Source organism: Heterocephalus glaber, unplaced genomic scaffold (genome assembly GCF_053883595.1).
Source record: "Heterocephalus glaber isolate CG9 unplaced genomic scaffold, H.glaber_assembly_v1.0 deba00001472, whole genome shotgun sequence".
In the NCBI taxonomy this organism is placed as follows: Eukaryota; Metazoa; Chordata; class Mammalia; order Rodentia; family Bathyergidae; genus Heterocephalus; species Heterocephalus glaber.
In genome coordinates, this window is record NW_028258315.1 from 22,610,520 (window position 1) to 22,638,310 (window position 27,791).

At 39.7% G+C, this 27,791-nt stretch overlaps 1 protein-coding gene across 3 annotated transcripts in view; it reads right to left on the reverse strand.

The window, feature by feature from the left end:
• Positions 1–27,791, reverse strand: part of Dcdc2 (doublecortin domain containing 2) — a 169,753-nt gene that overhangs the window by 12,733 nt on the left and 129,229 nt on the right. For all 3 annotated transcript variants that reach the window (XM_004847611.4, XM_087181238.1, XM_013073281.3), the window contains exon 9: positions 20,539–20,639. In XM_004847611.4, the coding sequence (XP_004847668.1) occupies positions 20,539–20,639 (101 nt within the window). The remainder of the gene's footprint in view (positions 1–20,538; positions 20,640–27,791) is intronic.

Here is a 27,791-nt window from a genome sequence, read left to right on the forward strand (position 1 = left end):
TACCCATTATGATGGTTACTATCCCAAAAAGGAGAGGAAAAAAAACAGCAAACAAATGATGGAAAGGACATGGACAAATTGGAACCCTAATGTATTGTTGGTGGGAAACAATATGGCAGTTACTCAAAAAATTAAAAACAGAATTACCATATGATCCAGAAATTCCACTCCTGGGTATATACTGAAAAGAACTGAAAGTTGGATTTTGAGGAAATATTTGTACACCCAATTTCATAGCAGTATTATTCAATATAGCTAAAGTATGGAAGCAGCCCAAGTGTCCATTAAAAGATGAATAGATAAGCAACATGTGGCATGTTATTTAGCCTTAAATGGGAAGGAAAATCTGACATACGGTATACCACAATGACATTATTCTTAGTGAAATAAGCCAAATCACAAAAAGACAAAAAGTGTATGATTCCACTTTTTTGAGGTACTTAAAGCAGGTAAGACCATAGATGCTAAAAGTAGAATGTTGGCTGCCAGGGCTGATGGGGAAGGAGAATGGGAGATTATTGCTTAATGGGTATAAAGTTTCAGTTGTGCAAGATAAAAAAAAATCTAGAGATAAATGGTGATGATGATTGCCCAATATGAATGTGTTTAATATTTAAGTGTACTATATATACACAATGGTTACAATGGTAAATTTTACATGAACGTATTTTACCATAAAATAAGATTACGATTAAAAAAGTTAAAAAGAGCAGAGAAAATGTCCTGCAGCAAAGATTATATTTCTGCATCACTGAAGAATAAGGCCTTCTGGGAAGGGCAACAAAAAAGCCAGCACTGAGGACATGGAGGGGCTTCCTTACTCAGGCAGAGAGGGTCTTCACAGGTGACTGGAACCAAGAATAAGCCTGAAGAGGTACAAAAATGCCTAGGTGTCTTGGGCCCAAGACAACAAGTTCCCCTCCTGGAGATCCTGGAAGATGGGGGGATATGGCCTTGGTGGGACTTTCAGGAAACTCTGAGGAACTCCAAAGGGCCTGGGCCCATTCATGTTAAGCAGGGCTCTGGGATCCAGGTGTTCAGAGAAGAATATTATCCCTACTTGCCTAATATCAAAGGGCTCTGTGTGCTCAGCACAGACAGGAAGGAAAGGTTGGGATGCGTGGAGAAATCACACTGTGGTGTGGCACAGGAGAGAAGTGGTAAAAGCACATTAGGAAGAGACACTCAGGGTGGCATGCACATTCCAAGTGCTCTCAAGCATCTTGTGTCACCTGCACATTTGGTACCTGCTACAACCCTCATTATGCTCAGAAGCACAGTTCTTACATCCAGTTTACAAGTAAAGAAAATACAAAACTGCTGAGGCCTGGACCCAGGCGGGCAGGTCCCCACATCTTGGATTCTTCCTCAAATAGCCTAAGATGCTGCTGCTCAGTCATGGTCACTGGGACACTCATGGGGACAGTCAATGACTAGAATGTATAACAAACATGGTAGAAACCTTCATTCTACTGCTTAAAGGGTCATCAGCCTGAAAGCAAGACATTTCTAGAGCGTGTGTACTGTAGATTAAACTCAGGGCCTTCACATTGATCTACATCCCCAGCCCTTTTTATTTTTTATTTTGAGACAGAGTCATGCTAAGTCGCTGAGTTGCTAAGTTGCCCAGGCTGGGCTCAAACCTGTGATCCTTCTGCCCTACCTTTGCAGAGTGCTGAGATAATAGGCTGGTGCCGTGGCGCCAGCTCTGGATTTCTAACAGAGAGGCCTGGAGTGGTGGAGAGCAGGAACGTGCTCAGGACTGTGAGGCAGAGGGAAAGAAGCAGCATTAGCAGAACCAGGAACTCCTGGGTGCTAAGGGCCAGGAAGAGCAGATTTCTTTATAAATTATCTGGGGAAACTGAATAATTGTGCATCACTCTCCTAGAAATTATTTTCAAGCTCTACTGTGTCTAAATGTGCTCTTTTTGAGCAATTTAGGTTTTTTTCTAATTTTAAAGAGAATTTGTATAGCATCTTTTGGATAATGAGTGAATTATTTTTTAAACATAATTCACTGTCCAAAAAGATCATTACCCTGGGTTTTCAGACTTTTTTGATATCTTACATGTATTTTATTTGTCTGTCTCTAGCCACTAGAATACAGACAAATATTTCTGTTTTTCTCATTGATATGTAAGTTCCTAACACTTACTTCCTGGCACATATAATATGATCAATATGCATTTACAGAATGGAGCAATAAATGAACTTCTTCTCTAAGATTTATCTGGGTTGCTCTTACTTTCTTTTTTTAGTGTATGCACGCAATACGGAATAGGGATGTTCTTTTTGGGGACCTGATACATACACATAACATTTTTCTTCATTTAAAAAATACAAAAACTCACAATTTACTACAATTATTTAGAAACCCAGACATAGCCCTTGCCCCTCTGAGAACATTACAAGTACTTGCTAACATCTAGTAAGGTGATTACATCTCAGTGAAAAAAGTCTAATTCCCTTTCCCAAAATCTGGATTTACACCTAACAACTGCAAATCAACACCATGCTAGGTTTTTTTTTAGTTTTTAGTTTTGTGTTTCTTAATCTCTTTACTCCCAATTCTCAAACACAATACTTATGTATTTTACTGTCCTTTTACTCCATGAGGCAGGTATACACACTGATCTCTTTTTAAGGAACTAAGAACCTAGCCCTACATTCAGGGTCTATTCTCTTCACCATTATTACCACCACCATTACTAACAAGCAATATTATGCTTTCATCCTACTATTTCTATTAGACTTTCCCAGCACAGCTATTTTAATAGTCATCAAATAAAACTACATCTGGTTAACTGCACTTTAAGATATGCAAGATTATGGTGCTGAAATGCCAATTTGATCCATTTAAATAAGATGGTAACATTAGTTAGAAGGCTTATAATCCTTTAAATATCCTGTGTCTGCAGCAAAATTTATTATTACTACAACACTACAATTCAGGGCAAAAAATGCTGCTATGACAGGTCTGTAATGAATAAATGAAAAGCAATGTGCTTTTTGGTATAATCCCCTTTGAAGTAGGCTTTAAATTATTAAAGATGTTTCCAGTGTATACATCAATCAAATCATCCCCAGAAGGAGCACTGGGTTTTACACCCATACACCCATACAAACAAACACACACACACATAAAAATTTATACCTTGATGAGGGCCTGCAAAGGAAATGAGCCCTGATAATATATATATATATATATATATATATATATATATATATATATCACAAAAGGCAAAATAGAAGCAATTCATAGACTTAATGAGTTCTCTTCCTGCCTCTCACCAAAGAAATACTATTAAAGAAGAGTCTGGTACCCTACATATCTCACAACTGATACCAATACTGGTCATGGAATGCTCACAACGAAGGGTGTTTTCAGGCTGACAGGACAGGAACCAGAGCTCTCACATACACCTCCACCTCGTCACTCTGCAGAAGCCAGTTCTCACAAGATCCAACAGTGTGTGTTCACCCCTGGGAACATCACTAAGGAATCCAGGACAATACATGCACCCACTGATGTCCACAGAGGTGAACGCCCACTTGTAAGTGTAAGGTACACTGTGCCCAAGCAGGTGGCTGTGGCCACTTGGAAAGCCAAGATTGCCTCAGCAAGACTGCCAGGAAATTCACCTCATATAGAATAGTGGTTAACCTTGACTGTCAAATTGATCGGTTTGAGAGATGCCTACATCATTAAAGTACACCTCTGGGTGTATGTGGGTGGGTCATGGGCACATAGCTTTGGTGATGGTATCTGTTTCCTGGCTCCATCTCTGGCTTTCCCGTGCTCTCTGCTTACCAGCTGCCATGCAGTGAGCAGCTTTGCTTTACCACATCTTTCTACCACGATGTTTCTGCCTTGGAGCTAGCCAACCATGGACTGAAAACTCTGAAACCATGAGCCAAAAACAAACCACTTCACCTTTAAGGTATGGATGTCAAGAATTTGTCCTAACAATGGGAAGCTGATCAATACACCTGGCCTCAAAGTTCCCACTGGAATTTGAAGATGATAATTAAAACCTTACATGACAACAGTGAGGTTGTATACACAAATGGCCATTAGGAAATGAATTATACATATACATATACACATCCATGTTTAGGATTATCATTCCAACTTTGCCACTTAAATGGAAAAAAGTTGAGAGTTGTCTGATGAAAACTCTACTACAAGGTTTGCACTAATGAAATTGTTTCCTCATGGCACAAGGACCTGGAGCCCTTCTACATCTCATGTTCATGAAGAGAAGTAATACTCAGAAAACCAGTGATTGTCTTGGCCTTACTGATTCATACAGTTAAAATTTAGGCTGATATCCCACCTTGATTTACATAAATTAATCACCTTTGATTTTGTTACATTGGTTATTCTTTGCTTTCAATTTCTCTAGCAGGTACTGTTCACAATTAATTTACTGTCCAAAAGATATTTTGTTTGTTTGCTGAAAAACTGCTGTTCACTTTCAAAAGCAATACAACAGTCCCAGCAGCAGACTCTGAGCAAGGATGGGCATGACATCTATGAGGTGATACATATACTTAGGTAACACATGGCTATCTTTAGTTGGAATCACAGGATGGCACTGGTCAGGTGTGGGTATAATCTTGCCAAGTATGTATGAAGCACATTTTGCTTCTCAGAGCACTTCCACATAGTTTCTTATTTCATTTTCCCAAACTGTTGGCAAGCATGAGTATCCTCCTTGTAGAAAATGGGAAACTGAGCCAGAGGAAAAAAAGGTAACTAAGGTGCCAAGGTTGACATGGCCAGTGGGCAATAAGGTTTTTCATCAGCATCATAAATAGACAGACAAACACAGGTTCCCACTAAAGAACAGTGGCCTTGGTAGTTTGGAAACTAGTCATTATGGTACAAAGCCCCTGGATAAGGCCTGACTCTACTAGATAATGAATGAACTGATGGAGCAGAGGACCATGGGCTGAGCTAGGCTCCACGTCTCTGCTTGTCCTTTTCCTACCAAGCACTGATCATGTTTTTGACATAGACTTTAAACACTGACTTTACTCTAAACGTTATCCTTTTGTTCTATTAGGCGGCATCAAATCATGACAATCTTAATTTTCTCCCCCAAGCTTACAATCCATATGGTGAAGTCTTAACCCCCAAGACCTCAGAATGTGACTGTGTTTGAAGAAAGGGTCTCTAGAGAGGTAATTAAGCTAAAATGAAGTCATCAGATTGGCCCATAATCCCACATGACTGGAGTCCTTATAAGAAGAAGGGATTAGGACACAGGCTTGTACACAGAGGGAAGACTAAGGGAAGACACAGGGGGAAGATGGTCATCTACACAACAAGGAGAGGGCTCAGGAGAAACTGAATATATCACTGCCTTGGTCTCAGACTTCTAGCCTCCAGACTGAGACAATAAAGTTCCATTAAACAACATCCAGTTTGTGGTGCTTTGTTATGCAGCACTAGTTGACTAATACACTAATCATGTACTACCTTCCCTCCCCTCCGCACACACATTCATATTCATACTCCACCCCTAATTTCCATAAAGAAATAGGGAAGTTGGACTCCTCCCCAAAAAACAGTGCACAGCAAAAGATGACCAAGCCCAGACCTCACAGATGGAGGTCTAGATGGAGAGGGGAGAGTCCTCTAGAAAAAAATGAAAAGAGTCTAGCCTGAATCCCCACACCACACTACAATCCATGCTGTTCCTTAGGTCTCTGCCGAGAATGCTCTTCCTCCCCACAGTTAGAGCCACCTGATCCTCAGAATCACTTGGTTCTCCAGACAGCTATCACTTCTCATTGGTGACCTTATGACACGTATCATGAATATTTCAGTATACCTAGACCACAGCATACTGTGACACAAACACAGTGAACAGAAATGGCTATCAAGTAGATGCCCCCCAAAATGTCTGGAATATTATGGAATAATGGAGAAATGCCAACCTTGACTGCAAGGAGACCCCCTGCCACGTCTCCCAACAAGGGCTTTTTCTAATTCATCTTAGAGCCCATCACCGCAGACTAGTGATATGCATTGTCTTGAATAAAATATCTTCCTCCTCCAGGCAGAAGTCAGGGCAGTAGGTGCCTTCAGGAAAGTTCCAGTAAGGAGGAGGGGGAGGCTCCCATTTATAGAGGGTGTCCAGGTGCCTGGTATTAAGCCCCGGGCACCTCATGTACGTAATTATACTGAAACTGACCTCCCAACAGCTTCAGAGGAAAATACTGTTATTATCCCAATTTAAAGATAGAGAAACTAAAACATAAAGAGTTAGGTCAATTTGTCCCAAATCCCACAAGTAGTGGCAGAGGGATTTGAATTTTTCTTTGAGCTCTGGATTATAGTAACTATTTTCTAAGATAATGAGCATATGGAGCAACAGCCTATCCCAACCTCCCTTCAATGCTAAGCAGTTACTTCCAGCCTTTAGTCTCCCAAGCCAGCACTTCACCATCACCCTGGGAGCTTGTTAAATGCAAGGTTCTGAGCCAGAAGGTCTGAGCCTCCGCACTTACAGTAGCTCCTGTGATGCCACTGCTGCCTGTGCCCCAGATCACACTTTGCAAGGTAAGATTCCAATGACAGAGACCACAATATAGTATTAAATACACATGTTTTTTTAAAAAAGAAAAGTATTTTTGATTAAAATTTTTAATCATAATGATGACTTGAAATAATGACTCTAAATGTAGATGTATTTTTATGTTAAAAGTTGTCAGTCAATTAACTGAAAGCTAGGAGAAAATAGGAAGACTGACTGTTGACAGAATGGTTTGGGGCCAAAAACACAATTCTAAAAGGTTTACTCTAATTATATCTTCATGCTACTATTTATTAAAAATCATTTTATACAAAAGAAACACATCATTGCAAAAATCAGAAAGATATTCCTACCTATGTTTAAGGTCCTCTCCCCTGACAATTACAAACTTTAAGAGAACAAGTAGAAACTGTTTCACCAAGGAGTATATATCGTGAAATTTTAGGAATAGATCATGTAATGCTATATTCAGTATAAAGCACAGTTCTTATGTTTCACTGCCATCTAAAAGGGTATTCATGACACTCTGTCTTAAATAGCAATTACACTGATGCACATAATAGTATAAGAATGATCACAGACATCATTTAAGCTTTGAATATTCCAATCTCTCTGGCGCACATCCAGAATGCACTAGAATAATGAACATATTACATATATGCCTAATTATAGATAATATGTACCCTTAAATAGAGAGGATTGTATAAGAAAATCTTGACCTTTTAAAAAGCACATTACTTATTATAAGCAATTCCTCTATTTATTATTAGAAAAGCTATACCAAATTTTCTCTTTAACATGACACCAACATTGGCATTTTCAGTGCATTTTGCCTGAATTTACTTATTGCATATCTTGCTATTTAGTTTGTAACTGACATTCTGAGAAAATGGCGGGTTTGTAAAGAAAGACATAAAGGTCTGGTAGTTATTATTGTTGGCTATATCTTGGCCGGGGTGGCTCCGGGGGAACCATAAGTATTCAGGATTTTCTAGAGAATGTGCAGGTAGTGACTAAGGTTAACTCAGGACTCCTGAGCAGTAAGAAGAAAGAAGATAGAATATGGAAATATATGAAAATCAGCCACAAGATATTGAAGGCATCAACTACTTCGAAGGTATTTCCACAGACAGATGAGGCTGCCCCCATTATTTACATTTTAAACACACATCACCTCTGTAAGTAACAGCAGGACCAAAAATTAGAAATGAGGGAAGACATCTAAGCAGAGACTACAGCTGATGTCCAGCCCACTTAGAAATAAATGTTGATATTTCTTTTATCAACATCAGGATTCCTGAGGGATATATTCTCATGTTTAAGGCTTTTACTATCTGAAATACCAGAACCAATCAGAGTTCTCAAGTCAAGATATCCTACCTAACCACCCAACCCTTTCCCACTTATAAGTCCTCTCTTCTTAAAATATATCAGACCTAGAAATTGTAGATAGGAACCAATAAAAGGAAAAGCCTAACTTAGCTGTCCATTTCCCCATGTAACGTTTGTTACATTTGAAAGGTGGGGCAGTATGTGGATTTGTTGTAGGTTTCAGGGGTAGAAGGTGCTTCTATGGAACTTACAGCAGAGTGCAGGCATAGATATTGAAAGTACAGAAATTATCACACTTGTTTTTATTTCTGTTTCCATGGAAACAAAAATCATCCCCCACCCAAGTTGAATGAGATCTTTTGAAATAATCAGCTTCAATTTTTTATGATAGCAAAATACTGCTTTCTGTTTCAGCTTTCAGAATCTTACTTTCACATGGGGGAAAAAAGGTTTAGATGTGGTTTGAAGGCCCAGTGACCTACAAAAAGCATGGTTCTATTGAGAGACATGACCCTTTGTTACAGAAGTAGAGGGGAGCTGAGGCCAGCCCCTGCTCAAGGCTGCACACCAGGCCCATTCAAACTAGAAGAGAATTCATAACAAATTGAAAGTTTATGTTTAGATGGCATGGGAGTATGTAGTCATCATCAGGAAAAAAAATTTCTCATTAAGTTTTCTCACTTTAGAAGTAAATGTTGATTTTCTTTCATTCACACAGAAATCCCTGAGGGCTACATTTTAATGTTTAACACTATTTATACCAATTAACACAAATCTATATACATGATGCCATAAAAAGTTCTTATTGACAATGCACAGGAAAATCAAGAACTCTGATCATCCCAACTCTTCTGAAGGCTTCTGACTTATGCAATGCTTACAGCACCAAACAAGAATGGTTCACTAAGAGACTGTGACTTGAAAATAAAGAACAGTGAGTATATGGCTGACACATAATTCCTCTAAGTCAGGGCAAATACAGTTGGCACATACAGTTGGCACATACTTCCTCTTGGTTAGGGAAGACAGTGAAACCGAGTGTCCTCTGCTAGGCAGGATGTGCTGCCATTCACAGGATAAGTGGAAGCCCAAGTATCCTCACTTCCTTCCTACAAGGTGATCAGGGAGGAGGGTGACTGGCAGCCAGGACTTGGGCTCCTGGGCCAATGCCACCACCAATAGGCATATCTCCATGGAAAGTGGCTTTTCCACTGAGAGGACGTGCTGCTTTGATGACAAAATAAGTCATGTAGGCAAGGTTCCCTTTTGGTTCTAGACATTTACAATTCCACTTAGTAAATACATTTCAGTGAAGTAGTTCTGAAGATCTGGTCAGAAGAACCTTCACCTTTCTGTGTATCTTATTGCATGTAAAAAATGAAGCACTTCATCTTCCTTACATTTCCTGAGAAAAGCTGTAGGCAATTTCTGATTCTCCATAACCACCAGGTAGAATAAGTGATGAGACCAAGCAAGGGCAGGTGCATATTTAGATAGCAAAGCTCCTGTGTCTAGATTTAACCTCCAGGCTGTAGATCCCTTAAAGCAATATTATAGTCTATATGTGTAGACCAAGAGTCACAGTTAAAATGGCTCCAGGGGCTAGGCAAATAACAAAGATAGGTAACTGAGGACAATAGGGAATGCTATGAAACTGGAGAATTCATGGCCCACTAAAGATTCAGATGTCAGTCATAAGCTCTGTGCCAGCCAGACTATCTTGGGGAATCTGGTCACACACAGCCAGTTTGTCATTCCTAGCCTTTGAGACAACTTACTTTCCCCTCGTCAATTATTATAAAAGTGATTTCTGGTTTAACACTGCAAATTGAACAAGTGTGAGGGTTTGTTTTTGCTTTTCTTAGCTCCATTCTGATGCCCCTCTAAAGTATTGGTAAAGGTAGTTTAAAAAGGGAGAAGCCTATAAGGACACAGAAGACTGAAAAGAAATAATAACCACAAAATTTGGGGAAAACAAAGCCAATGGAGGGGGCACTAGGGAGAGCAGAGCTGAGGAAAGTGAAATGTGAGCCCACAGAAAGGAGGAACCAGAAGCAAGTCTTGGAGGCCCCTGTACTGACACCAAGTAAAGAAATCTGGTGACCTAATGACAAGGCTCTGAATCCCCTATCCCACAGTCACATCCCAAAATGTGACCACCAGGGTTACTACCAAGTCAAGATGCTGAAAGATCCCTCTCACAGGAAATAGGCAAGCAAAAAAGAGTAATACTAACAGTAATAAAACTTGGAGGAGTCTCCCTACGAATAGCCAAAACCAATCACCAAAATGTGACTCTCTCCCTCCTCACCTATGAGTTCTGTAGGAGCACCAAGTTCCTGTAAGACCCCACTCTAAAGTCTAATCAGACATGAAGGGAAGCCTTCATGTGCACACAGGGATGAAATCATAGAAAGAAACACAGAAACTGAAAAAGAAACTCAAGAAATGATGATAGCATGGGAAAAGAAAGTTCAACATAATATAGCATTAACTTTTGGAAAGACAAGGGAAGCTACTACACTCATAAAACAAGAATAGGATGCTATAAAAAGGAATATTCAGAAAATATGAAAGAGCTCTTAGAAGTTAAAGATATGATGACCAGGAAAATGAATAGACAGTGGCTAGAAGTGTAGCTCAGTAGTAGAGCATTTGCCTAGCATGTGCAATGCCCTGACTTCAGTATCTGGAACCATGAAAAAAGGCAATAGATAAAAGATAAGAGGTGAGGTTATCTTAAAAATAAAAAACTGACAAAGTAGAAAATAATCAACAGAGGCCATGCTATCACTCCCAGGACAGAGGAGGTGAGCCAATCCCAGCGCCCAAGAGGAGGCTCCCTGACTGTGATTCCACAGCTCCCAGGGCAGAGGAGGTGAGCTGTGTAGGTGCCAACAGCAAGCCCCTTCCCCGTCCCCACCCATGGAAATAAGAAGACACATAAACAAACCTCAAAAACAGACTTCCAGATCACCTACAGGAACCCCAAAGGGAAATGAGATGGAACAATCTGATACTCAACCACCTGGACTCCCTGAACTGGCAACAAAAGAGGATCTGGAAAAAAATGAAATCAGAAATAATTTCTCAGATAACAGCAGAGATTGTGCCCATAGTGCAAGACATGATTAATAAATCTAGAGAGGAGCTGAGGAACATGATGGAATACCAACATAGGAAACAAATGGAATCCATAAAACAGTTGCAAACAGATTTCCAGGAGATGAAAAACTCCATTAAAAGTCTACACAGCAGAATGAGCCAATGTGAGAACAGAATTTCAAATATAGAAGATAAGATTGTAATTAGTGACTAGGAAAAGAAAAATTGCTTCAAAATTGTAAGGGACCACGAGAAATCAATCCAGCAGCTGCAACACGATGCAAAGAAGAATAACATAAAACTGATTGGAGTCAACAAAGAAACAGGAGAGAGTGCAGATGACATAAAAAAACTGTTCACAGAAATGATGGCAGAAAACTTCCCAAGCAGGGGAAAAGAACTTGACATACAGATAAGTGAGGCACATAGGACTCCAAATAGCCTTGATCAAAAAAAGTCTACACATAGGCATATAATTGTTAAGATTCCAGAAACCCAACAGAAGAACAAAGTTCTATAAGCAGTTAGAGAAAAGAAACAAATCACATCACATACAAAGGAAAGCCCCTCAGAATCACAGCAGACTTCTCAATGCAAACCCTCAAGGCAAGAAGAGCTTGGAGTGACATATTTCAAGCCCTAAAGGAAAACAGCCTCCAACCCAGATTTATGTACACTCCAAAGCTATCTTTCAAAATTGATGGAGAAATAAGATACTTTCAGGGCAAAGAACACCCTAGGAACTTCATGAATACCAAACCAGCACTCCAAAAAATTTTAGACAATATCCTAGGAAAAGACAATGAGGATCACAACCCCAGGAAGCACAGCAGAATGAATCCATTGGGTGCGACAAGAAATTACATGTAATGGGGGAGAATCCAAGAAAAAGAAAAAGTTATGACAATGATAAGTCAATACATGTCAGTTATAGTCATTAATGTTAATGGTCTCAACTCACCAATCAAAAGAAATAGACTGGTAGAATGGCTCAAGAAACAAGATCCAACAATATGCTGCATACAAGAAACACATTTAATTCAAAAAGAAACTCATAGACTGAAAGTTAAAGGGTGGAGAACAATACTCCATGCAACAGGAACCAAATAAAAAGCAGGATTAGCTATCCTCTTTGCAGATCAAGTGGATTTCAAACCAACACTGATTAATAGAGACAAAGAAGGACTCTACATCCTTGTAAAGAAAACAATCCAAGAGGAAGAGATGACAATCATAAATATCTATGCACCAAACACTAGTGCATCCAATTATATAAAACAACACTAACAGACATGAAAAATCATATAAGCACTAATACAATAGCAGTGGTGGACCTCACTACCCCACAGTCACAAATTGATAGATCAACTAGACAAAAAACAAGCAATGAAATACTAGAACTCAATCAATCTCTTGAACAAATGAACTTAACAGATGTTTACAGAGTGATCCAACCCACAAAATCAGAATACACATTTTTTTGGCTTCACACGTGTCATTCTCCAAAATAGACCACATACTAGCTCATAGAACACGTTTAAGTAAGTGCGAAGGAATTGAAGTTATCCCCTGTATATTATCAGATCATAGTGCAATAAAATTGGAGATCCATAGCAAAAGAAACCACAAAAATTTCATAAACACATGGAAATTGAACATCACACTTCTGAAGAACTAATGGGTCACAGACGGAATTAAAGAAGAAATCAGATAGTTCTTTCAATTGAATGACAATGACAATACAGCATATCAGAATCTATGGTACACAATGAAAGCAGTCTTATGAAGGAAATTCATACCAGTGAATACTCATATTAGGAAAACAGAGCAAGCCCAATTAAACAACCTGATGCTGACCCTCAAGCTTCTAAAAAAGAAGAGCAGGATGAACCCAAAGCTCATACAAGGGAAGAAATTATAAAGATCAGAGGAGAAATCAATGCAATGGAGACTAGGAGAATGATACAAAAAATCAGTAAAGCCAAGAGTTGGCTCTTCAAAAGAATAAACAAAATCTACAAACCCTTAGCCAACCTTATAAGAAAAAGGAAAGAAATGGCCTAAATCCATGCAATTAGGAATGAATAGGATGAAATTACAAAGATCCAGCAGAAATCCAGAGAATCATCAATACCTACTTTGGGAAACTATATGCCAATAAGATGGAAAACACAGAAGAAACGGACAGATTTCTACATATGTATGAATTAACAAAGGTGAACAAAGAAAAGACTTAAAAATTCTGAACAATCCAATATGAATCAACAAAATTGAAAACGTAATTAAAAACATACCAACTAAGAAAAGCTCTGGTCTTGATGGCTTCACTGCTGAATTCTACAAGACATTTAGAGAGGAACTACTGCCACTACTGTTTAAATTCTTCAATGAAATTGAAAGCGAAGCAATGCTACCAAATTCATTCCTGGAAGCAAGCATCACCTTGATCCCCAAATCAGAGAAAGACCCAACTGGAATAGAGAACTATAGGCCAATCTCACTAATGAACATAGATGCAAACATCCTTAATAAGATACTGGCAAATGGAATGCAGAAGATCATCAGGAAGATCATATACCCTGATCAAGTGGGATTCATCCCAGGGATGCAGGGATGGTTCAACATACACAAATCCATCGATGGAATACACTATATCAATAAAGCCAAGGACAAAAACCATATGATCATCTCAATGGATACAGAAAAAACATTCAACAAAATCCAACATGTATTTATGATAAAAACCCTACAAAAAATTGGAATAGACAGTCTCTACTTCAATCTGATAAAAGCCATCTATGAAAAACCAACAGCCAATATCATACTAAATGGTCAAAAACTGAAATCCTTCACACTAAAATCAGGAACAAGACAAGGATGTCCACTATCACCACTCCTGTTCAATATAGTATTGGAAACATTACCCATGGCAATTAGACAAGAAAAAGAAATAAAAGGAATAAAGATAGGAAATGAAAAAGTCCAATTGTCATTATTTGCAGATGACATGATACTCTATATAGAAGACGCCAACAACTCCACCAAAAGTCTTCTAGACTTAGTAACCAAATTCAGTAAAGTAGCTGGATACAAGGTCAACATACAAAAATCAATAGCTTTCCTCTACACCAATGATGGACTCACTGAGAGAGAAATAGGGCAAATAATTCCTTTCACAATAACATCCAAAAAACTGAAATACCTAGGAATCAATCTAACAAAAGAAATCAAAGACCTCTTCTCTGAAAACTATAGCACTCTGAAAAGAGAGATTGAAGTTGTTATCAGAAAATGGAAAGACATCCCTTGCTCCTAGGTAGGAAGGATCAATAGTGAAAATGGCCATACTTCCAAAACTGCTACATAGATTCAATGTAATCCCAATTGAAATCCCAGCAGCATGGGTCACAGACCTTGAGAAAACAATCCAAAAATTCATTTGGAACAAGAAGAGACCTAGAATAGCAAAAGCAATTCTAGATAACAGAGACATGGCGGGGGTATCACAACCCCCAACTTGAAACTATGCTACAAAGCTACTGTGATAAAAACAGCATGGTACTGGCAAAGAAACAGACCTGAGGACCAGTGGAACAGATTAGAAGATGCACAAACAATTTCAGACCCACTCAGCCACCTCATCTTCGACAAAGGAGCCAAACACCCTCACTGGAGGAAAAATAGCCTCTTTAATAAATGGTGCTGGAAAAATTGGGTTTCAACTTGTCAAAGACTAAAACTAGACCTGTATCTCTCATCATGCTCTAAACTAAAATCAAAATGGATTAAAGATCTAAATATTAAAACAGAAACACTGAACTGGCTGGGACAGAGATTAAGTAGAACTCTTGAAGACATTAGTGTAGGAAAAGATTTTATGAACAAAACCTCAGTTGCCTGTGAACTAGCACAAACAATCAACAAATGGGATCTCTTCTTATTAAAAAGCTTCTGCACAGCAAGAGAAACCACCAACAGGGTGAAGAGACAGCCCAAAATGTGGGAAAAAATGTTTACCTGCTGTTCCTCAGACAAAGGTCTACTATCCCGAATCTATAAAGAACTTAAAAAAATCAGACCTCCCAAATTAAAAGACACAATCCAAAAATGGGCATCTGAAATTAGCAGACATTTCTCAGACAAAGAAGTAGAAATAGCAAATAAATATATGAAAAAATGTTCAACATCACTGGACATTCGAGAGATGCAAATGAAAACAACGCTGAGAGTCCACTTCACCCCAGAAAGAATGGCTGCTATCATGAAATCAACCTATAACATATGCTGGCAGGGCTGTGGGGAAAGAGGAACCCTGCTCCACTGCTGGTGGGAGTGTAGACTGGTGCAACCACTGTGGAAATCAATATGAAGATACCTCAAACAACTAGGACTGGAAGTCCCATTTGACCCTGCTATTTCCCTGCTGGGTATCTTCCCCAAAGAATTAAAAGAATCATACCACAGTGATATATGTGCACCCATGTTCATAGCAGCACAATTTGTAATAGCTAAAACTTGGAAACAGCCCAAATGCCCATCAACTGGAGACTGGATAAAGAAAACGTGGGTTTTTTAATAAAATGGAGTACTACTCATCCATAAAAAATGAGACATTAGAGGCATTTATAGCTAAATGGATGCACATTGAGGCAATACTCTTCAGTGAAATAAATAGGACACACATGTAAATACCAAATAGTTTCTCTAGTGTGAGAAACTGAAAGTGTAAATAAGGACTAAAAGGTATAATAGATAATGTGACATATGAAGAAAAGGGGCAAACCAGAAGGGGAAGTGGGAGGAGTAGGGGAAAGGAAAGAGGAGAATGAAATTAATATGAGAAAATGAAAAAATGGAAACAAAGTCTTTGTAAATAGGGAATGATGGAGTTGTTGAAGGGAGGGCAGGGGAATGGGGAAAAAATAAGAACCAAGGGAGATTATATAAAGGATATAAATTTCCAATGATGAAGGTCATTATATTGATATCAAATATTAATATCAAACTTCTCACCTGCCTTTCCAAATGGGAAGAAAGATGGAGCAATGCCTTCAAAATGCTGGGAGAAAACATGTTGAATCTAAAAATGTTACACCTAGCCATACTTATGTTCAAGTTTGAGTGGATAAGTAGAGAAGAAAGGACATTTTCAGACATGAAGTCTCACCAAAAAAATTAAAAGTGCCTCCCATGAAGCTTTTCTCCCAAAGCCACAAAAGCAGAGTTCTATAACAATGAAGACATAACAAAAAAAGAGGAAGACATGAAACCTAAACAAAAGGGATTTCATCCACTGGAGAAGCAAGGAAATTCCCAAAATAAGGATAAAAGAAAATACAGTCCAACTCTGGAAAAAGCAGATCAAGAGAACAGCTAATCATCTTAGAAAAAAGGTTCCTGTAAGATTCCATCACCACTGGATGTGTTAAATGTATGGGGAGGAGATGAACAGTTCTGATGCAATCTGGAGGTGGCCTTGTAATAGAAACACAGAAAATAAGCAAGTGAAAAAAGGAGACAATTACTAAATTAAAGAGGAGGGGAAAATATGGTTACACAATAAAGAAAATGTAACAAGTACATTGAATGGTTCAGCTAGGAATAATAAATAGTGAGAATACTGCATTGATTAAATATTAAATTAGGCAAAAATTACTCTAAAGTAATTACTCTTAGTGGGAAGAAAGAAGAGGAAACCATGTGTATTGGTTTGCATATATGTGACCTTATTTTTGATTAGTGGGTGAGAGGTAATAAAAGACATCTTCTATAGTCATGAGATAGAAAGATAATAAATAGTATCTAAATTTGAAAAATAAAAACAAGAGATTTATTTCATCAAATTTAAATGACACCAATTAAAAGAATCTCCATTATTTTTTGTATGTTTAAAAACAAAAGCATTTTAAAGTGCCTGTTAAACTATAAAATGCCATCACTTGTAAGACTTAAGAATCTCAGAGGTATGAAAGTGAGGAGGTAGTATATGTCTTAGCAATACAGCAATGCATTGTTCCATAAGAAAGTTAACCTAGGACAAATCAGTTACCTCTGAAGAACAGAAACAGGCGGGGAGGCATGGTACTGGTTGTGATTTTTGTTATAATGTATGTTGAACTGGTTGACTTTTTTAAATGGTGTGTATATAACTTTGATTAGAAAATAAATTTTAACTAAAGAAGTAAGAAAATAGTATATAACTCAACCTCCAACTAACAAAAAAGAAGAAATAAACTTTCTTGGTCCCAGCAATGTCCATGGTGCTGGCAGCATTAGTAGCCAGAATATCAGCACTTGTGCCCAGGGTCCCATTTTCTACAAGGCAATAAGAAGGGTTAGGTTGATAAGCACAGTGGTTTGCATGTCAGAAAAAAAAGAACTGTAAACTTGAGAAACCCAAATCTTTTTCTTTTAATATTTTTATTATGGACAAATATATTTAACATAAAGTTTACTGCCCTACCCAGTCTTAATTGTAAGTCAATAATCAAATTCTTCATAATGGGTAGTAAATCGGCCCAACCTTTGCACCATAGGGAGACATTATCTTTAGGTTGTATTGCTGATTGTTGGTTATATTAATGGTTATACTGTCCAGCTTATTGGACAACAAACAAATCTGACCTTTTCTCCAAAATAGGGTTTCTCAATCTCATCACTGTTGACATTTTGAGCTGGGTAATTTTATGTTGTGAGGATGGTTGTAAGCACTATCATACAATTAGCAGCATCCTTGACCACTACCCATTAGTGCCATCCAGTAGCACTGCCACCCAGGAAGGCAACTATCCCTGTGGCGATAGAATCTCCTCTAGGGGAAAGTGGTTATTCCAGAGAAGTCCTATCTCTGACCTCCAAGGCTGTTCACTCTAGGCGCATCCTTGAAAAGACAGTTTGGGACAAGCCAGGAAGTGAGTGTTCTACCCTCAAGAGCTGCAGAGACACAAGCAGCCCATGGAAGATGGTCCAGCATTCGTCTCAGTGCCTACTTATAAAGCTGCATCTGCTTTTCGGCAATGGGTCCATTGCTCAGCCAATTTATGTACACACACACACAAACACACACACACACACACAGAAGTCCTTCTTCATGCCCTTTTCACTAAAATCACAATGTGTATAGAACTTTAGGATGACAGGAAACCAGCCCAAGGAAGTTAAGTAGCTAATATCCTGAGAGAATGCTCATGTAAATGGTATAATAGCTGAGCCAAGTGGTCTGAAGGACTTACATTTCCTTTCCTGGTTTTTATTTTATTTCATTCAATTATTTTCCCCCAGATAACTTCTACTTTGAAGTTAAACAGACCCACACTCCAGTCCCAATTCCCCTACCCAGCGATACAAACTAGGCAAGATAATTCACTTCTATGAATTTACTTTCTTGACATGTAAATATACACCTATGCACAAATGTCAAATGGGAATAGTAAGACCTATCTGACAGGGTTGTCACCATAGTCACATGAGATGATGCCTGGTACGGCACCCAGCACTCAGGAGGCTCTGAACAAACCCTATCTAGTGTTTGATCACCATTGGGCCAGGCCTGCAGAACTGATTTTACTAGCATGAAGTTAATGGGATTTAAGTTAGTTTCCTCACATGCTCACTTACTTTTCACAATACTTATAACACAATTGCTTGGGATGGACCCCAGAGAGAATGGCTCTGAAACGGGACTTTCTAAGCACCTTCCCCACCAAGTGAAGCAGACAATCCCAGCACTATGACCAACAGAGTCAGGAAGGGAAGTAACTCTGGTCTTTTGTTACCCAGCTTTATTTCCCTCAATCTGACATCAATGTGTTGGTATTGCTTTAGCCAATTCATTTCTCAGTCTTCTTTGCATCCTTGCAACAAGCTCTCACTCACAAGCCAAGTAAGAACCACGCTCTGCAGACACACACACATCCAAGGCTGTGCAAGGATTGTCAGAGGTCAGTTCTCCCGACTCTCAGTTCCTGTAATCAGCAAGTTTATAAGCAAACAAATACCTCTCACGGATTTTGCAAGTTGTTTACTAAATGATTAACAGAGAGATTTCTCTTTTACTGATAATACTATGATTCTCTCTTGGTATCTTGACTTTGGAATATAAATGAGTCTTGTTTTTAACAGCTATTAAGTGTTGCATATATTTGATGATTTTCCTTCTTTGTCTTAAAACATAATATTTAATTATAACTTCACAGAAGACTTAAAATTCTGTTTTCTCACAGGGGAAAAAAATACCTAATAACTAGAGTTTATGAAAAACTATTAGTTATAGCAAATCCTACAAAATAAATTGGATTTTTTAAATCTGTGATTTTTAGCACATTAGGTTTTTCACCAAGAGGGCAATGCTTGCAGAAAATACCTGCGGAATAATCAAGCACACATCTCACTGCTACCCTGCTAAGACAAATACAGTTGAGAAGATCATCAAGGAATTTGTTGGATTGTGAAATTTGCTTTTAGAAAAGGAAATATCACATAATAGTCAGAGGACAAGTGGCAATTCTCAGTGACTTCTCCCCATTCCTCTGAGTCTGGGATTGTCATTTCCCCTTCCTCACCTAAATTCCAATCTTCCATCTAGAAGTGTAAGAAAGCTCGTTGAATTGTGGTAAGAAGTAGAAATGACTTACTTTTTCCATCATTTAACCATAATGAAAGCTACTTAATTCCTTCTATAAGTATATATATAATACACAAACATGAACACACATACCCACTCCCAAAAGTACAAAGTTCCAGCTAGGCGTGGTAATACATGCCCACAGTCCCAGCACTCTGAGAGGCTGAGGCAGGAAGGTAGCAAATAGGAGTCCAGCCTGGGCAAATTAGTGACTTAGTGTGATCCTGTCTCAAAATAAAATATCACCTCAATGTGCATCCATTTATCTATAAATATCTCTAATTTCTCATTTTTTATGGCTGAGTAGTATTACATTTTATTTTTAAAAAATAATAAAATTAAATTTAAAAAAATAAAATAAAATATAAAAAGGGCTGGGGATGTAGTTCAGCGTGAGGGCTCTGGGTCCAACCCCTACTATTGAAAAAAAGGAAGTACACTGTCCCACTGAGCTAAGAAAATCAATATACATCTAGCAAACATTTGAGTTGCATTTACATAAGCAATTCTTGTGTGAAAAACAAATTCCAACAACATTTTCAACTACCCTAAAGGAGAGAATATGATATCATTTGTTAAATGCTTTTCTAAGAGAAAGACATTTTTTATAGATAAAAACTTCAAGCCAATGTGCCTTTTTGCATCAACTTTCTCTTTTGCATTTCACACCTAACTCCATCACATCTTGCTCTTCAATGCAGTTTATCAAAGATAGGCCACCTTTTGCACTAAAAAAAAAAATAGACTGTGTTCCAATGGCTGGTTTTTGTAAGAATAGGAGGAAGAACTGCAGGGTATTTTGTTACATGTTTAAGGTCATTCAGTGGCCTGGCACCTCAGAGGGTTTAACAGCATGTGGCAGGTCACACAAAACTTGAAAGACAACCAGCAATCATTGGCTTTCATGCGTATGTTCAATGGCACGGAGATTACCTGGTCGACTGGAACCTCAACCTGAGTCTCTTCATCTTCCTGGACTTCTGCTGCTCCCCACATTTCAGACCTCTCTGCTCCAGCTTTGAAAATGCCTTCATCTATTATTGGAGACACACAGTGAAAAATTGAAATCCAATTGTGACATCGTGTGGCTGCACCGTGAAATTACAGCAGAAAACCTAAAGGCTATTTTTCAGTAGTATTTAAATTCCTCTTATAGTGAAAGGATTTGGGGAGCCCCTAGCCCCCGCCCCCCAGTTCTTCTATATTTTCACTGTGAAAATGTTTCAGGAGCAAAACAAGGCTGACCCAGCAGAGCAGATTTTTGGTGGAGCCCTGTTCACCCTGTGGCTATAGAATTAACATCATACCCTGTACTGGGGCTAAGATGGGGAGTCGACAGCCAGCATCTCAGTGCCCTCTCCCTGGCCACAGACTAGCAATGACGCATGCTGCTTTAAAATATTACTTTCAGACATTTCCCCTTCCCAAGAGGATGCTGCACACCCTACGTTCTTTATATTCAGAGTGGTATTTAAAAAATGCTTTTTGCAACAGAATCAGGGAACTGAGTGTCCACATCATACCAAAAAAATCTCATTTATTTTGCAGATTTCTACAAGATTTTCACAACCTATGACTGCAAATACTTATCTATAAAATATAAAATAAATCTCTAAGACTTTAGTTTAAGCCCCTGCAACTCTCTTTAGAGAGTTTAGAAAGCAATAATCACTGCTTTCCATATTTGAAGTAGTTTTAATGTCTCCCCTCAGCCTACTCTTCTCCAGGGCAAGTAATCAAAGAATCACAGGACCATTTGTCATTCTGTCTGTCAGCTTGCCTCAAGACAGGTCTAACGCTTCAGCCTTCCTCACAGATGTTTTCGCTGTCCAATTTTTAAGGCTCTCCAGGGATGAGGATTTTACCTCATTCCCTGGTAATCTATTAAGCATTTGATTACCCCTACAGTCTAGAAAGTATGTTTTGATCTTTTGTCTTAAAGTCCCCTCTATTTCTGTACTAGAAGTGTGTTTCTCAGAGCACAATGATTTAACACACTTTACACAGTAAGACTCCATATTGCTACAGTTATGAAATCACCCCTTACCAAATGCAAAATGTTTTAACATGTGTTGGGGAACAACTACATGTAGGACGCAGTGTTAGCCGAGTGATAAGAGTGAGATTTGGATGAGAAGTAGGCTGTTTCCAAACTGCCAATGGTCCAATGAGAGAGACAAACACACCACCAACCACCAAGATGCACCAGGTGAGGGCTGTGATGGGTAAAGGGGCATTGAGGGGCATCACGGGAGCTAAGAAGATGCACTGAGGTGAGGAAGGAATGAAGGGAGGAGGGAGAGGGAAGGAGGGAGGGATAGAAGGAGAGAGGGAGGAAGGGAAAATAGGCATGTTTGACATTCATTTCTGAAATTACCTTAGAAGCCAACGGTCATTGTCCGACACTGGCCTAGGCAGACTACCATGATGACTTGTATCCAGTGACTCTGTGGATGGCATATTCACATCCAAATGTTGCACTTGCTTACACAGAGAACCCTATGGATGGTCCAGGAACACAGGCCTAATGCTCACATTCAGCTACAGTTCGCAGCTGTGTTTTTGGAACCAGCATTCCACCAGAAAAGAAGAATACAATCGATAATAACAAATAAAACAAACTGAAAGGGCCCTGGAAGGGAAATTGACAGCCATATAGATATGAACAGCAAAGACACAAATCTCCAAAGCTCTGGCTTGTGTCCAGTGACACGAATGCAGAACACAAAGATAAAACGCATTTGTCCTCCTCCTGCAGCGAGGACCTTGCTCCTCGGTGAACTGAGGTGCTGAAGCCGCTCCTCCAGCGGGATACACAGGGGCCAGAAGAAGAGAGGAGCTGGAGAGTTTCCAGCTGAGAGGAAAAAGCCTGGCCGGGTTTTCACGTTCATTAAAACTCTCATGTTAAATTAAAGGTGAACTGATATATTTAGGGAAAATATATTTTTATTATAAATCATCTCGATAAATGTATTTTAGAAGTCTTAGATGGAGGAAATAAAAACCTTTCTGATCTCATGACCCAGAGAGAACTGCCAGTAATATTTTAACAACTCTTTCTGCATGTCTCTCCCCTCCCTCTGTTTCTCCCTCTGTCTCTCTCCCTCCCTCAGAGCCCCCTATATAAAACTGAAATCTTATTGTATATGTGATTTATATGCCATTTTTCTACTTTAAAGTCATATAATGAGTATTTCCTGCACCATTAAATATTCCTTGACGATAATACAATGTGATGATACCATACGCTAGCCTCATGAATGGAAAACACTGAATGAAGAAAACAGAATTTTCTAAACGGACAGGGCGAGCGTGGCGGCACCCAGGGCTCTGGGTCACAGTCGCTGCGGGAGGGTCCGCAGGCCCGGGTGCTTCTCTCGCACAGACCGCCTGTCGCCCCTCTCTCTCCTGAACCCTTGTCTTCCCAGACTAGCACTGCACACTGAGTCCCCCACAAACATTTGTTGCAGCGCAAGACCAAAGGGAAGCCCGTTTTTAACTCTTGGTCCTGCCGCCGGCCTGCCCCTCACACTGTGCCCAGGGTTCCATTGAGCCCTAGCCAGCCAGGCCTGGCCCCTTGGCCCGCTCCCCTCACCCAGCAGTTTCTTCACCTCGCCCTAGGGGAGGCCTCCCCACCGGCCCCAGGCACCCCTGAGCACCTGGCCACAACCCAAGCGCGCACAGACTCGGCACCGCATGTCGCCCCTGCCAGTGGGCCCAGTCCAAGCTTCAGGCCCCTCCCCTGTGGCAGCCTGCGGAGCCCTCCTCCCAGGTCCTAGCCCACAGTGTCCTCCTCTCCACAACCAGGAGGAACCAGTAACTTCCTCCCCCTCCACTTGCATTCTCTAGCTTTTGCTTATTCGTAGATCAAGGTTTTTTTTAAAAAAAAATAAGTAAATAACTAGAATTAAACCCAGGGCCTTTGCACTCCGCCACATCCCCAGCAATTTTTTATCTTGCTAAGTTGCGAAATTGCCCAGAGTGGGTGATCCTCCTGCCTCAGCCTCTCAGAATGCTGGGATTACAGGAGTGCACCACCACACCCAGCAATCACCCTTCATTTTATCCACTTCTTGCACCCATTCTGGTCACCAGTTCCTCGAGCTCCATCAGGCCCAGACAAGACCACGGCTACAGCTTCTGCCTCTCAGCTCTCAGTCCTGGACTCACAAGGTGTTGGCGTCATCTCACGTCTCGAGGAAATGTTTGTTAAACTGAACCAACCATACAAAGTATTAGATAAACATCAAACATTTGGCACTGCCTGGAAGGATTATTTGCAAGAGAATTTATCTGTGCACACACTTTATTCATGGCCAATAGTGGTGGGCCAATGTGAATGTTCACGAGGAAATCGGGCCATAAATCTGAAAATTATAATCACTTGACACACAAGAATTGCCAACAAATCCAAACTACCACAAGAAAGAATTTGGATGACATAATAAATGCCCTTCTGTCAATGCTGTAGTAAAATACAAGTGGAGATGCACTCTGTGGATGAAGTCAAGCAAACAATATTGAACATTTAAGATACCTGTGTGCAAGGGTAGAGTCTCATAAGAAATTTGCAAAAGTTTTACATGTTTTGTAAAGGGCATTATTACTCAAACACTGTAAAATCTTAACACTTTCCCTTTATTATTACCACCAATTTAAATGTACACAGTAAATTAGTGATTTAGATCATAATAGAAATTATTGTACACAATGGTTATGCAGTTATTGCTATAGCAACATCAGGCATCCTAACCACACCTCAGGAAAAGCAGGGGCCACCTGGGTAGAAGTGTTCAGTCACCAGTGAGACACAGAAATAGTCTTAGATCACTCAGGATATTCATAGAAACTGCAATTTAGCGTTACTCCATACCAGCATCAGAGGTAAGTGACCCTTTCTGCCCCAGACTGCCCATCTGTAACTCTTGGTGTGCCTACAATAGTCTAGGCAGTCTTGCACACATCCAAGATTGCTTCTAAGAATAATAAGTATTACAACTGCTCGTGAAATTATGTCTTATGTTTTAGGAATTTTGCTGGCTCTAACATTTATTATACACAGTAAGGAGAACAGCAGAATGCTCGTACGTCATATAAAAGCAGCCTTTTCTCTTATACATAGAAAAGTTAGGTTCTTGGGTAAAGTGAAAACAGGATGATGCATCCTCCTGGAACATACCCTCCTGGCAGAGCACCTGGTGCTCACCTGTCTGCAGTCACTGTCCCCACCCTCACTGTCCCACTTTTCCTCACTTTTCCTAACCCAGCTCTTTGCAGCACCAGCCAATAGGGACTGTTCTTCTCAAAATTATATTTTCATTCACTTGATGTCTTAGCAGCTTTCAACACAAACGATCTCTCTCTCGCTCGCTCTTCCTCTCCCTCTCTCTTCTCTCTCCTCCCTCTTTCTCCACTTCACATTTTGGTGTCATCAGCAGCTTCCTCTAAGTCTCCTTGGCCAACCCATCCTCCTCTGCTCAACTTCTAAATGTTAAACCACCTCAGCACTGCATCATGGGTCTACTTCCTTATCTACACATTCTGCACAAATGATCTCATCAAGTCCATCATTCGGACACCATCAATATGCCAGTAATTCCCTAATATATATCTTTAGCCCCAAGATCTTCATAGAGTCCCCAAACATACATATTCATCTAGCTGCCTAACTTCACATCTCACCTCGAATGCCTACTAGGCATCTTGACCTAAACATGACCAAAACACCCTAAACTGCCCATCACCCCACATTTCCCATTCCAGAAAATAGCAACACTTCTCAATTCCAAAATCTGAGAATTACCCTTATTTCTTTCTTGCCTCATTCTCTATCCATTCCATCATAAAGTCTTGTCAGATTAATCTTTTTAAAAAATACTTCCCAATGGAACTCTTGGAAATAGGAACATCTCATCTGGCATTCTCTTGTCACTATTTCTTATCTTTTGTTTTCCCTAAAAAATACATCCAAGAGATAACAGTTACCAGCTACCACCAGCTATTATTCAACAGGAAGGACACAATATTATCTGACTGCACCAATCCTGAGATGTTTATTTTCAGATTTCATGTTACATGAGAAAATTAAACTTCTAACTGGTTTAATCTAAAAAGAAAAATTAAAAAATAAAAATATACCCCAAATCTATTCATTTATTTCTGTCTCTGCCCATCAACTTGGTCTAATCACCATTATCTATTGGATGGGATATTAGAACAGCTAACAAATTATTATACTCTCCCCTCCACCCCACGGCCAAGTGATTTAGAGATAATAAAAATGATTTAACTTATTCCACAGCTTAGAAACTGTTCAACATCCTTCTGTCACACAGCAGAGCCTAACTTCTTTACCATGGCTCGCAGAGATGACGCGACAGGCCCCTTCCCTTGCTTGTGGACTGTATTTCACATCACTTTCTCCTTTCTCCTTAAAGCCTAGCTGCACTGACTGTCATTCTCTTTGCAATAGAAAATTTATTTCCAGCTTGGGGCTTTGTTCTTCTTATACCCTCTGCCTGGAACGTGCTTTCCCCTTTTTCCACACTGGGCTACTCCTTGTCATTCCAACCTCAGAAAACTCTCCTTGTTCCCATTTCAGTAGGTATTCATATTGCCCTGTTTTAACTCTGTGTCCATCACTCACACTAGCTGGTTTGTTTGTTTGTTTGTTTGTTTGTTTGTTTGTTTCATGAGTTAGTGTTTGTCACTCTCCACCACTGTGTAAGCTCCAGAAGAACAGATGGCTCTTCCCCATTGTCCACTGCTCCCTCCCCAGCATGTAGCTCAGCACAGAGAGGGCCTTAAAGGGCTGAGGTGGAAGAAGGAAGAGTGAGAACTCAGGAGAACTGCAACATTCAGATAGGATGTACAAGGCCAACAAATTAAAAACCACCTGCCCAATCCATTACCCTTGTATTCTTGTGGGGGTTTCCTCCAAGCTGGGCACACTTGGCAGTATAACATTTCATGGGAGTGGGGAATAGGACACATATTTGAAGAAAAAGAAGACTGATGCACAACCTTACAGGGATCAACAAATGATGTGTAGAAGGCAGCACAATGGTCCCCAAAGATGCCCATGTCCTAATCCTTAGGAACTGTCAATATGCTCCACTGCATGCAAAGGGGAGCTCAGGTTGCAGGTGGAATGAAGTGCCAACAAGCTGACCCTGAGGTAGGGAGATAATTCTGGATTATCTGACTTGGCATAGTGTAGTCCAGTGGTTTTTGTCAATGAAAGAGAGGAGGAGAATCCAAGATAGAAGGATACAGTGTCAGAAAGAACGGACCTGCCCTCACTGGCTTTGAAAATGGAAGGGCCAGAAGCCAAGGAGGGCAGGCCGCCTCTAGGAAATGGAAAGGTCTGGGATACCTATTCAGCCCTAGAGCTTCTACAAGAAATACAGCCAAGATGCTTGATTTTAGCCTGGTGAGGCACATTTTGGAATTCTGACCACTAGAACTGTATTTGTGTTGATTACAAGCCAAGTTTATGATAATCTGTTGCAGTCATAATAGGAAACTAATATACCATATGTCTAAAAATGATGGTCTATCATTTCTCGGCCTTTCGGCTAAGATCAAGTGTAAAAATGATGATCTAGAAAGAATATCAGGAAGTAGCCCTACAAATCCTCCTGACTCCTGCAGATGCATGCAGAGGAGAGCAGGCAGCTCGGACACCTCCTCCTCCTGATGATAAAGAGGAATCAGAAAACCATCCTCAGGGCCTCTGTTTGGTGTTTTCCTTCCCTAACTGCTATCATTGCTCTTTCTCCCTTCCCTACAAGGTACAAACCACCACCAGCATCACCCCAGACACCCACATGTCTGCCAGAAGAAAAAGAATTAGGTATTTTCAGTCTTCCCCTACCGTGAAACCTTTGTAATGAAAGCCATTCGCTAACAAACTAAAGAGCAAGGATAAATTTGATACACAATACTGCTCTCATTCAATTACTCCACAAAGGATCAAATGCATTGCTTGGATGCACACTGCACCCAAATTCCGCTCTAATCTTTTTTTTTCTTTGACTCGTGAGTGTATATTACACAGTCAAGCAATAGCAAGCACTCTAGTAAAAATAAAAATGCACCTCAATTATTTTTCACTTATCCCTTATGAGTTGTACTAAGTAAACAATGAAAGCAGAATAGCTGAGGTATGGAAGTCACAGCATTCC